Genomic DNA, 13,875 nt, shown 5'->3' with positions numbered 1-13,875 from the left:
CTGCCTTATTCTCTCTCTTGTGTTTGTAATGTTATAATATGAGCTATTAATTTAAGCACATATTTTATACATTTTCTCATTCTAGTAATATGTAATGAGTGCCTGTTCTGTCAAGATATTATTTCATAGGTTCTGTAGAGACTATAAAGATGAACAAAATATTAATTCTTTGAGGCACTGCAGATTCAAGGGTTTTTTGGTGACAGGATAAAAATATCCTGATTAATGAACATTATTGTCTCTTTCAGAATTCCAGCTTTCATTTGTGAGGTAGTTGTAGAGAAGTCATTGGTAATGTAGAAGAGAATTTTACTCTTACCTGATTGGGGTTGAATACATGAGCCTCATTTTTCTTACTTAGCATTCAAATCCAGTCTGCTGAACACTTGGGCATTCCTTTTACTCTCAGAAACTCGACTTTTTGGGCTTTCCTTTACTCTTTGGAGCTTGACTCAGGTCTTGTCTTTATTGAATTATGGTAGAATTTTGAATCATTATTATGCTGATAACTAAAACAGAGTTTCAAGAGTTTCTTACCATATTAAGTATCCAGAATTATATGTATATAGTTTTCAGAGTATTCAAAATATTTCAAGTATTCAAAACTATTTTATATATATATATATATATATATATATATATATATATATGCATACCCAATTTTCATTTTATTTAACCAGTATGCAAATAATGATCTGATCCTTCATTTTTACCAAACAGTCCAAAGGAGTTAGGTCTGGGTTCTTTTTTTTTTTTTTTTAACATCTTTATTGGAGTATAATTGGTTTACAATGGTGCGTTAGTTTCTGCTTTATAACAAAGTGAAGCAGGTATACATATACACATGTTCCCATATCTCTTCCCTCCTGCGTCTCCCTCCCTCCCACCCTCCCTATCCCATCCCTCTAGTGGTCACAAACCACTGAGCTGATCTCCCTGTGCTATGCGGCTGCTTCCCACTAGCTATCTGTTTAACGTTTGGTAGTGTATGTATGTCCATGCCACTCTCTCACTTTGTCACGGCTTACCCTTCCCCCTCCCCATATCCTCAAGTCCATTCTCTAGTAGGTCTGTGTCTTTATTCCCGTCTTACCCCTAGGTTCTTCATGACCTTTTTTTTTTTTTCTTAGATTCCATATATATGTGTTAGCATACTGGGTTTATTTTTATTTAAAACAGATTGTTATTTTAAAAGTGAGGTGTGGTAACATGTGTGGATACTTTTCAGCTCTTTCATGTAAGAAAATTTTCCACACATCTAGCCATATTCTTATGGTGCGAAGCTTACTATTTTGGAGATTAGTTTTAGGAAAGATTATATAGTTAGTAGAACCAAAGTAAGCAACTTCAGGCTGGAGTTATTTTTAATTTTTTCAAAGCTTTAGAAAGGATTTTTAAAGAAAATCGTTGATGATCAAGCTAATAATAAGAATAGCTTTTATGTGATTCATTTCTATGTATCAGGCATGGTATTAAGCATTTAAAAAATTATTTTACATATGTGAAAAATACTGTTGCTGTTCTCATTTTAAAGTTGGGGAAGCTGAGGATTAAAGAAGAAAAAGAATTTGCCCAAGTTTAATGCACTCATAAGTAGCAGATTGGGGAAGCTGAGGATTAAAGAAGAAAAAGAATTTGCCCAAGTTTAATGCACTCATAAGTAGCAGAGGTAGATTTGACTTCTCAAGGGCTGATGACTCTCAAGAGCCTGATCACAAGTCTCCACCTCTTTAGAGCCAGACAGGTTTATTGCTTTGGATCCTTTTGGTTTGGTAGCTTGTATCTCTGTCCTTTATTTGCCTCTCATTTCATTTAGTACCATGAGTGAAATCAAGAAGATATCTAAAGAAGTCCTTGATAATCAGTTATAAAACACATTATGTTTCAAGAACACAGTTGAGATCTGTTCTTGTATATATACATAATCTAGTTCTAGTTCTATGTTATGAGCTCGTTGATTTATGTTTGCTGAAGTTGAGGGGCCTTATGACAAAGCACTTTCTTCCTCATATCTTGACTGTTTTCTGACCTACAGGTTTTAAATGCACAGAGAGCAGGATACAAAGCAGCCATAGTTCACAATGTTGATTCTGATGACCTCATTAGCATGGGATCCAACGACAGTAAGTACAGGTATCACTTTTCTTCTCTCCTGTTTGACCAATCATTCGAAACTAAAACCAGAATTTCTTTTCTTTTATTTTCTGTTTAAAAAGCAAAATTTCTTCTCCATCGGAAAGATAATTTCCAATTTATAAACCTCTTGGGATAATTTTGTTCACAATATAAGTGGAATTGCCTTGTTCCTTCCTGAACAGTTTGTCGTTGTTGCTGTTGTTTTTTTAAGCTATGTGTTTTATTTTAGAGGATGTATTCATATTTTGGTAAAAAACCAAAGGAAAGCCAAAGCTTTAAATAAAGAAAAGCATATTGAGTTAAGGATGCCATAGGAGAATTTTTGTGATTTATTTAGAGATTCACAACGTTAAATTTTAGGGTATGTAGAAATACTAAGTAGCTACTGTATGCTTATGGAATGTCAAAGCCATATACCTGTGCTCTCCTATGCCAGTTGGTTATTATTAGTCCCTGAACATATATTGGCATGCCTATAGCTTTCCATTCAAAATGGGAATGTCCTTCCTTATTCTTTACTAAATATTAGCTCATAGGGAAAATGAGCCAATTTTAATGAAATAACTGGCTTTAATCAGACTGATTTTTAAGGTGTATCCTTTCACTTAATTTAGTGAGAGTGTTAAAAGGTGTCTTTTTTATGTTAATGAGACTACTTTTGGACTCCACCAAAGGATGGGGCTGGTTGCTAGGAGAACTAACCAGGTGATTAGAAGGTTGGAACTTTCTGTCACAGCCCCTGACCTCAGTGGCCAGTGGTTTAATCAGTCATGCCTATGTAATGAAGCCTCTGTAAAAACCTGAAAGGACAGGTTCAGAGAGCTTTGGGGTTGGTGGAAGCGTGAAGATGCTAGGAAAGTTTCACTGCTGGAGAGACCATGGAACCTCTGCACTCCTTCCCATATACCTTGCCCTATACATCTCTTTCATCTGGTTGTTCCAGAATTATATCCTTTTATAACAAGCTGGTAATCTAGTAAATAAAATGTTTCTTTGAGTTCTGTGAGCTGTTCTCGCAAATTAATTGAACCCATGGAGTAAGGGTTGTTGGAACCTCCAGTCCATAGCTGGTGGGTGGGTCAGAAGCACAGGTAACAGCTTGGACTTGTGGCTGGTGTCTGAGGTGGGGGATGGGGATTCTTGTGAGACCGAACCCTTAACCCTGTGGAATCTGATGCTGTATCTCCAGGTAGACAGTGTCAGAATTGAGTTGTTTGGTGGTGTGGGAAGATCCCCCCACACATTGGCAATTGGGTTCAGAACCCAGAATACACTAAGTAAATACACTGTCAACATTCAGGATTAAATATTTTGTTTTTGTTTTCCTTTTAGTATATAACAATAATGCCTTTTGTTATTAGGTTGAATTGAGTCATATATGCAAGAAAGAGTTTGCAGCAAAGAGCAGACCTAAAGCTATGGACTGATACACTCCATTGGAATGTATTTAGGACTTTAAATAACTGCATCCTCAGTAGGAAATATTTTGGATTCCTTGACCAAAAAAATCTTTTTATAACATGAGACAGTATTTTTTGTTGTTGTTGAGTTGAACTCTTTTCCTTCTTACCCCTAATATAATCTGGGGCAAAATTACAATATATAAAAAGTAAAACTTAGCGATAAGTTCCATTAGTTAATTTCTTTATATTTTAAATTATTATTTTAATCTTCTAGCTGATTAAATCATAACTGTAGAATGCATGAAGTACCCTTAAGAGGTTCTAGCATTTCACCAAAGGTTTGATAACCACTGTTTAGGAATTAGAGGAATTGATGAAGGGATTTTACTTATCAAATAAACCAGTACTGTTACTACAGATTTGACACCGTTGTCTTCTCTTCCTTTAATCACCTCCCATAAAAAAAAATTATTATCCTGCACAGCACCTCCCAGGCTAGTCACTTTTGTGACCTGTATACATTACTGGCAAAACGGAAAGTGTACACACTCTGAAAATAGGCCTGAATTCAAATGTGAGCTCCTACTTGTTTTGAATGTATAATTTTGAGCACGTTACCTACTCTTTGTGTGTTTTGCAGAAGGCCTGGGCCTAGGTTTTAGCAACCCTCAAGACCTTCTCAAGGGTTCTGGGTTGAATAAAATGATTAGTATTTGTAAACTCTTTACTCTTTTGACACACTTTTAATAAAAAATTTGCAAGATGAAAGTGTCAGTTCCCCTTAACACCTGTTTTGTCTTTGTACTAAAACCTTTTTGTGATTATCATATCAGTTCCTAAGGAAAGTGTGCTAAATATTAGAAGTAGCACATAACCGTATAATCCTGTTGTTGCTATGGAAATGTTCCAACTGAGTTATTATATTTCAAAGATTGTTCAGAATTTTGGTTCTTGACTTCATTGCTTGGATTACTTTCCATGACATTTTGCTCTGTCTTTAGTGTGTATGTGTTTGAACATTTCATATATCCAACATGTTGTAAAGATCTTTACCATTTTCATCCTTGCTGTTACTTGGTGGAGGAAAGGAAAGCACAGGTTTATTGAAAGAAGCATGTATCTATCGCTCTTTTTTAGGCTGAGATCATAGCCACATGTGTTCTCCTAAGAGCAGAGGTTCTCATATCTGGACACAAGGGGAAGTTTTAACGGCCTCTTGCCAACATTTCACACAGGAATGTATCTGTTTCTTATTTCGGCGAGGACTTAGGATGGATTAGCTCAGTGAGTCAGTCACATCTGTCATCTTCAGGAGGCAGCAGAGTGCGGTGAGGGAAGAATACGCACCTCGAGACCAGGAAGTGTGGGTTTATTCCAAGTTAGTTGATGTACGAACCGACCTGTGCTGCTGGAAAAGTTACTAGCCTTTCCAGGCCCTTTATTTTCGTCTGTAAAAGTGTGAATAATTTTAATTTTTATTTGACCTGACAGGGCTGTGAAGATCATATGAAAGAAGGTATATGAGAAAATCTCTGCCATAGCAGAGTGGAAAGAGCCTGCGTTAGGAGTCTGGGCCTCAAGTTTGGGTCTAGGCTGGGCAAATTTCCAGCTGTATAAATAGGGCAAGTTACCAGCATGGGTTTGTTTCTTCTCCTTTTTTCCTTGCTTTCTGCCTTCAACAAATACTTTCTGACAGCCTGCTCGGCATCAAGCACTCTTTTAGGCGTCATGACTCCAGCAGGAAATGACACAGTTTTAAGGCTTTGCTCATACTTTTCATTGCGGTGGCAGAATGCAGTAGTTAAGGAGTATGGTTTCTGAGTATTGCCTTACAAGGTTTGAATCCCAGCTCCACCGCTTACCAGCTATGTGACCTTGGGAACATTACCTAACATCTCTATGCCTCACTTTTCTGTTATGTTAAACGGGGATGATAATAATACTCAACTCACAGGTTTGTTGCTTATGACATATATAAAACATCTAGAAGGGGCTTCCCTGGTGGCGCAGTGGTTGAGAATCCGCCTGCCGATGCAGGGGACACGGGTTCGTGCCCCGGTCCGGGAAGATCCCACATGCCGTGCAGCGGCTGGGCCCGTGAGCCGTGGCCGCTGCGCCTGCGCGTCCGGAGCCTGTGCTCTGCGACGGGAGAGGCCACAACAGTGAGAGGCCCGCATACCGCAAAAAAAAAAAAAAAAACAAAAAAAACCAAAAAAAACATCTAGAAGACTGCCTGGTTCTTAGTAATTATTTAATGGTTATTTAGCTGCTATTATTATTGCTGCAGTTATTATTATTGTTGCTATTGCATTCTAGGGTGGAAGAGAGGAAATGAACACATAATCAAAGAGGTATGGTATATGTCAAGTAGTGGTAAGTGCTATGAAGAAAAAACCATGCCAGGTTAAAGGGATACGTAGTGTCAGGGATGAGAGGAGGATGGCTATTTTAGATAGGGTGATCGGAGAAGGTTGCTGTGAGGCTTTGACATTTGAGCATAGGTCTAAAGTGAGAGGCTGAGCCATGCAGATTTCTGGAGGAGGATATTCCGAGGAAAGGGAACAGCAGGCAAATGCAAATGCTCAAAGATAAAGCATACTTGGTGTTTTCAAGGTGTGGCAGAAAAATCACAGTGGTTGGAGTAGAGTGAACAAGGGACAGAGAGAGTTGCAGGGGATGAAGTTGGAGAGGGAGCCAGGGGCTAGATCATGCCGGGTCTTGTAGGACTTTGGGATTTGTTTTCCATGGGTTTTAAGCAGAGGTGTGAGGTGATCTGACGGATTTTAAAGGATCACTTTGGTTGTTCTTTGGAGAATAGACTGAAGGTGAGAGATGGGCAAGAGTGCCAACTGAGAGACCAGTTAGAACATCGGTGCAGGAGCCAGGCAAGAGGTGATGGCAGTTTAGAGTGTTGGCAGTGCCTGTGATGGGAAGTGATCGAATGATGGATACACTTTGAGGTTGATAGGGTTTGATATAAGGAATAAAAGAAGGGGAGGAGACAAGGAGAACTCCAGGATGTTTAACTTGAGAAACTAGGTGAATAGTTAGTTACGGAGATGAGAAAGAGTAGAAGGAGAACGGATTAATGGAAAAGAGATATTGAGGATTCCGTTTGAGAAACATTAGGGTTGAAACATCTGCCAGGCAGTCAGATGGAGAAACTGAACAGGCAGTTGGACATATGCGTCTGGAGAGGTTGGGGCTGGCTGCTTAAATTATAATCTGTCTGTGATACGATAATACTACTTGGCACGTATACTTCACAGAGTTGTTTTGTGGATCAGAATTAAGATTTCGTGTTTTTAAAGTATTTTGTGAACTAAAACATTTGGTTTTGTTTTCAGTAGATAAATGATGTTGCAAAGTCTCCAGGATGGCTGTTTGTATTTGTGTACGTCATTTCTCCCTCTTAATCTTCTGACTGAAGTGAGGAGCTTTTAACATCTCATTAGATGTCATAACTCAGGGAAGTTATGTTGTTTCCAATCATTCTAAGCCAGTAGTTACAAGCCAAAAATTCCTCCTCGAGTTTATCATAGTATCTTCATGAAAGAGTAAAGCATTTTACAAAGGGCATACAATTCCAAGTTTTAATTGTCAAATAAATTAAAATTTAAACTGTTATGTGAAAGAGAAAGATCTCTTAGCATGACAGAAAATATCTCCCTAAAATATATATGGTTATATAACAGTACCTCTGTAGCCATTAAAAATTATGAGGTAGATATTTATTTTATTGACATGACAGGATATCGGAGGTATACCATTGAGTGGAAAAAGCCTATACTTTTTCCCATTATTATATGATCCCATTAATACAAAAATTTAAATATTTATTGATCTTAGTAATATAAAGATAGTGATTAAGTGTTCCTCTGCTAACCATTTTGTTTCCTCCCCTCTTAGGGTTTATATGATATGGCCATGTGTGTATGTGTCTGTGTGAGAGAGAGAGACAGAAAGAGAGAGAACGTACAGAATGAATGATTTTATTTGCATATATCCAAACAATCTGAAAACGAAAAAAAAAAAGTACTCTACTTAAGGATACCAAGATTTTAAAACTTTACAACTTGTCTTTGTAAGAATTAAAGAAAAATACATCAGCGGTTGCTGAGGTTGTGGTGAGGGTTGACTTGACTGTAAAGGGGCATGAGGGAATTTGGAGGGATGATAAAACATGTTTTATATCCATTGTGGTGGTGCTCACATAATTGTATGCATTTGTCGAAACTTAAATAACTGTTTATATTGCTTCAAATGAAAGCCTTGTCTTTGGGTGGGAAGGATTATGGCTGTGTTCTGTTCTTCTTGACTTGTATCCATCCACCCCCCTCTTTTACATAAATAACAAGTATACATTTTTAAAAGAAATGTAGAACAAAGTTGTGAAAAATGTAACAAAAGAAAACAAATGGACTTCCTCTGAAGCCAAATCTGTTAAAATAACTCACAGTTAAAAATATGGCTGCTTTTTCTATAGGAAGAGTAAGATGATTTTTTAAATTTCTCATCTTGAGTACTGGGTAATTTTTGCAAAGTTCTTTTTTTGTTGGTATTTGATTTTGGTTTTTTAACATAGATATAAAAGTAAACTTTCGTAAGACACGAATCAAAACACAATGCTTTATCATGAACTCCAGGTTTAGGAGGAAGTAGAAATTTACCCAGCTTCCCTATCCTGTGCCCTTTCTGAACTGTCAGCCCTTCACTCTGTAAAGCCTTAGATGTGTGGTGTCATTTTTCAGACTGTTGTAAAGAGGTCTTTTCTTACATTCTTTGGCTTACACCTTTTGTGGGAATGGGTATGTAAAAAAAAGCTTTTTTCACTTTTTCATTTAGGAATTAAGTTATGAGTGGAAAAAAACACTTTACATTTCTTCGTCTTCTAATAGTTAATTATGTTTGTAGAGGAATAAATCAAATAAATCAAATGGAAATAATCAAAATAAGAATTATATTTCAATCTCAGGACTATTGAGGTAGTGCGGTAATGTTATATGCAAAATGTTAGCTTTTGTTATTGTAAATGTAATAATGTTTCTCAGCCATTTTGATGGTGGTATAAATATGCAATCTGGAAAATCAACTAATAGACAATTCAAGTTGATTGTAATTATTTCCAGTTGTATTTGCTGTTATTATGAAGAAGGTTAAGTTGATTTTACACTAAGTATGGGCTTTGAAGAATAATTTTATTATTGTTTTATACAGTTGAGGTACTAAAGAAAATTGACATTCCATCTGTCTTTATTGGCGAATCATCAGCTAATTCCCTGAAAGATGAATTCACATATGAAAAAGGGTAAGTAATGGATGTAAGAAATAATCACGTAGCTTAAAATTATTCTCTTTATTAGGGTAGAATTATATATGATTAGTTGTAATCAAAGTACTGTTTCAGAATGTACTCTGTCGTGCTAAATTATATCTTCTTAAGTCATGATTTTAAGTCTTATTGTATTGTACCATTTGTTCTGTGTATGATTGCATATTGCAAATACATTTATGCTAGAGAGATTAAGCCACCCATGTTGCTAAAAAGATAAAAAAACTTTCCCTTTTATAGTTTAATCAAACCATTGGTATTTAGAAGCAATGTGATTTACTTTTTTTTTTTTTTCTTCGGCTGTGCTGGGTCTTAGCTGCAGCACACAGGATCTTTCACTGGGGCGTGTGGGCTCTGTAGTTGCAGCACGTGGCCTTATTTGCCCCGCAGCATGTGGGATCTTAGTTCCTCGACCAGGGATCAAACCCTCGTCTGTCCCCTGCATTGGAAGGCAGATTGTTAACCACTGGACCACCAGGGAAGTCCCTGATTTACATTTATATGATACTTTTCATTAAGACATGTTTGTATTTTATTAAAAAGAAATGTTATTTTATAAACAAAGAATCCAAAACACAGTGTGTTAAGTGACTAAGTTTTACAAACACAGAAAGTTTGTTTTCAAGTTTAAAAAGTTTAATTTGGAATTAGAAACTTCTTATGGAATTTCTCCCCCAAATCTCATTACCATGGTAACAAAGAGACTGAAACTAACTTAAGGCACAACTGTCTTATCTTATATAGAAATAGTGCAATTAAATTAACACTTCAGAGCTTCTTCCATGAAACAGCTCCCCAAAACATAGTGGACAGGAACAGCCTTTTGACTAAGAGGAACAATAACAACAGTATTAATAATAAAAGCAGTAATATTTATTGAGGAATTAGCAAGTGCCAGGCGCTCATGAAACAAGGCCTTTACATTTATAATTCTCATAACAACCCTCTAGAGGTTATTATTATCTCTTATTATCTACATTTGCCAAAAGAGGAAACTGGCACAATGAAATGCAATTCTAATTATTTACGGGGGGAAAAATCCAGGAATATTTGAGTTTGGATGTGAATTTTAAAAAGTTTTTTGTTTATGATTTTTGTCGTTTTCCCCTATACAGTTTTTATATTTAAACTACTGTTCACATATTCTGTGCTCAGAACTTTTTTTTTTTTTTTTTTTGCGGTTCGCGGGGCTCACTGTCGTGGCCTCTCCCGTTGCGGGGCACAGGCTCCGGACGCGCAGGCGCAGCGGCCATGGCTCACGGGCCCAGCCGCTCCGCGGCACGTGGGATCCTCCCGGACCGGGGCACGAACCCGCGTCCCCTGCATCGGCAGGCGGACTCTCAACCACTGCGCCACCAGGGAAGCCTGAATGGTTCATTTAAAAAAATTTTTTTATTTTTGCGGTACGCAGGCCTCTCACTGTTGTGGCCTCTCCCATTGCGGAGCACAGGCTCCGGACGCGCAGGCTCAGCGGCCACGGCTCACGGGCCCAGCCGCTCCGCGGCACGTGGGATCCTCCCGGACCGGGGCACAAACCCGCGTCCCCTGCATCGACAGGCGGAGTCTCAACCACTGCGCCACCAGGGAGGCCCACAGAACATTTTTATTAAGTTAAGGAATATAATTTTGAGTGTTGTATTAAAAATAGTTAGGCAAGATGCTATTTTGTCAGCCATATTTATGTACTTAATGGGCGGTGGAGAACTACTACTTGCTTTTACATCAGTATTATTGCTTCATTTAGAAAACGTCTGTATATTTTCATATGTATTTTAAAGAGTCTTTTTTTGTTTTTAATGGTAAAGTAAAATCTTTTCACATTAAAAAAGTAATACATACCTGCTGGTAAAGTGTGGAAAAATTCAGAAATATAAAGCATTTAAACAAAAGTCCCTATGATGCTATTCTCTAACAACAGCTATTGTTTTTTTAAAAAGCTTTTAATTTTTTTCCTCATGTTTGAATGCTGACATTAATTAGGGATAATGTGCTCGTAAAATAGTACCGTACAATACTTAGTATTTTGTAACATTCTTTACTTAATATTTAGACCCTTCCCGTGTTAATGCAAGGCCACAGAATCCCTTATCCCAACTCTTGGGGACAGATGTAACATGGAATTGTAACATTTTCAGATTTTTTAAAGTTATGTAACATCCAAATAGGATTTGAGGCAGCATCCCATAATCACATTACATATATATCTGCAATAAATGTATGAGTATTTTATCATGTCAGTTAGGTTCAGGTTGACTAGCAAATGAACTGCAGACATTACTTTTTAAAGCTTTTTAGGTGTCAGAATTGTGCTTAAGGGATTGTGGACCTGTACATACTGATTCGCCTCATCCATCTCCTGGCTGCCTGGCTGGTGGGTCTGCCTGCCCAGCCTACCTACCTACCCATTAATTTATTCTACTGTTTAAAAGTAGGGAGGTGAGTATAATGAATCTGATCCTTCAGTTTCAGAATTATCAACTCATGGCCAATTTTGTTTGGACTGTCCGCTCTGAAGCGCCACCCGCCACTTTTCTTCCCCACACCGGGATTATTTTAAAGCAAGTACTATATATCCTATCATCTCAACTGTAAATATCTCAGAATATATCACCAGAAGATAGGTTATATATAAAGAATATAATGATATTGTCATTATTTTACCTTTTTTTTTAAAGTAAACATTAATTCAATATCAACCCATATTTCAGTCTTTAGGGTTTTTTTTGGTTTTTTTTTTTTTTTCAGTCTTTAGCTTTGTTTCTGAGCAAATCAGGGCATGTGATCACCCTATTTTTAATCCGTACACTTGCTATGCCTCTTTTTTTCCCCCTAGTCATTTATTTATTGAAGCAATGGGGTCATTTGTCCTGTACAGTTTTTACCACAGTCCAGATTTTCCTGGCTGCATCCTTGGTGTATTGCCTAGAGCTTTCCTTTGTTACTTATTTCCCCTGTAACTTGCTCATTAGACCTAGAGGTGTGTTCAAATTCAAGTGTGCTTGGGCGGCCAGGAGGATAGGTGAGGCAAGAGTAATTTATGTGTGTTATTATGTATTTCCATCAGGAGACATGATATTTGGTTCTCTCTTTGCGAGGGCAGCAATCATTAATGATCATTGTCTAGACCCATTAGTTCTTTAGGATTTGCAAGTAATCTAATTTTTAAAATTCCTTCTTCATTTATTAGCTGAAATACTTCTATAAAGAGGACTCACACCTTATCAATTATTTGATTACCTTGATATACAGTGTGTTTAGGAAAGATAGGATAAACATTTGATTCTTTCCCTTAATTTACTGTTTTTTAAATGATTTGGTTTGCTAGCATCTTCCAAAGATGATTGAATATATATATTTAAACTATATTTTTTTGAATTTTTGAATTTTATTTACTTTTTTATCCAGCAGGTTCTTATTAGTTATCCATTTTATACATATTAGTGTATTCATGTCAATCCCAATCTCCCAATTCATGATGGGGGCTGGATAACAAAACAGACAAGGCAAGGCCTCCTGTGTCAACAGAGGGGTTGGGAAATTAGAGATTACTGTTACTGTTAGATTATTATTGAAGTTAGAGTTTAGGCCTAACAGCTGGTTCGAAAGTAGCCTGGGAACTCATGCAAAGGAGAATGAGACACTATTTCCTAGGTTCCTTAGGACTCTGCTTCAATGATGGAGTCTTAGCTGCAGAGCACATGGAATGTACTATATTGAGGGGTGGACATGGAGGTAGTATGGGAAGATTCTTACTAAAAGCTGTTTAAATATCTCCTCCTTCAAAAACAGATTGATCTGGGGTTAGGACAGGGATGAGTCTGCAGCCTCAGCTGTGGAAACCTGAGCAGAGGGAAAAGAATAAAGCTGGGAGACTGACATTCTGTCGTAGCTCTCCACCCTGTATCAGAGCCATCTTCACCTCCACCATTAGCAATCTGGTTAAGAAAACGCAGTAAACTATAAACTATCTCGTTTATATAGCCTGCTCTATCTCAAACCATTTTAGTTTACTGTCAAGATATATTGTGAAGATCTTGAAAGGGTCTGCAGTTGATAGACGGCTCTGAGTATCTTGAAAGCTCAGTGTCCGTACCTCTATCTATATCGAGTTTAATCTGGCTTCTAAACCCTAGCAGTGTTAATTTATAGCAGTTTGGTGGAAGTAGTTAGGGGGGTTGCAGAGGATCAGCATCTCATTGAAAGGCTCTTCTACTTAAAAGTGGCACCATTTGTTACTGTATCTCAGCCATGGCCCTGGGGCAGTTTCAGAGGGTTTGTACCAAGAACAGGGACATTGTTTACAGAGCTGGCCTCATGCTGCAAGAGATGGTATCAAATAGAGCAGCCCAGGCTTGCTTTTCTCTTTTTTATACTGATGATATATCAGTCACTTCATTATTTTCTATAAAGTTAGAAAAATACATATAAATCTTTTGTCATTCTGCCGGAAAGTGAAGTAAAGAGTTACTTTTAGCAATCTTAGCAGTTTTTGGAAAATACTTAAATTATTGGGGGAAATTCCTGGTATTACCTTTTTTGTTCTTTTTGTTAAAGATTGATAGAGCTCTTTGGTTGTGAATAAAATTGTTACTAGCATGAAGACTTAAAAATCGCTTGGGAATAGAAATAACTTGTTTTCATGTTATTTTTCTTGACTACTAGGGCATCCTAAGCATTTCTACATGGGGGAAGGAGTCAACCTGTTTTCATTTCCTTTTCCATTGAGAATTTTTGTTTTGCATTTAACCTTTGTGTTATGAAGTACCTGGAGTCACTACTTAAAAAACCAGCCAGCAGTGGGTAACAAAGCAGTGTTGCTGGCACCATACTAGTTGAGTAGCACAGGAATATTATGGAGAAATGAGTCATCTCACTGACCATTATACAGACCCTTCCCTAGACTGAGGGTATTTTCTATTGCAGGATTTTGCTGCCATGTAAAATTTGCTCACGCAACACAGATAGTGTGCTTATTCTGTCCCGCTGCATTTCATGAGTCCCAGT

General features: G+C 37.3%; 1 protein-coding gene across 4 annotated transcripts in view; it reads left to right on the top strand.

Moving 5' to 3' along the window:
- RNF13 (ring finger protein 13) overlaps positions 1-13,875 on the top strand; it is a 161,916-nt gene that overhangs the window by 99,062 nt on the left and 48,979 nt on the right. For 2 of the 4 annotated variants that reach the window (XM_059064203.2, XM_067033594.1), the window contains exons 5-6: positions 2,036-2,123; positions 8,757-8,847. In XM_059064203.2, coding sequence (XP_058920186.1) covers positions 2,036-2,123; positions 8,757-8,847 — 179 coding nt within the window. Of the gene's footprint in view, positions 1-2,035; positions 2,134-8,756; positions 8,848-13,875 lie in introns of all 4 variants that reach the window. The other 2 variants (XM_067033595.1, XM_059064205.2) reach the window with 1 other exon arrangement.

The sequence above is a fragment of the Kogia breviceps genome, chromosome 5 (assembly GCF_026419965.1).
Source record: "Kogia breviceps isolate mKogBre1 chromosome 5, mKogBre1 haplotype 1, whole genome shotgun sequence".
NCBI lineage: Eukaryota > Metazoa > Chordata > Mammalia > Artiodactyla > Physeteridae > Kogia > Kogia breviceps.
Note: the sequence above shows the minus strand (reverse complement) of the source record. Positions and strands in the feature narration are given on the sequence as shown.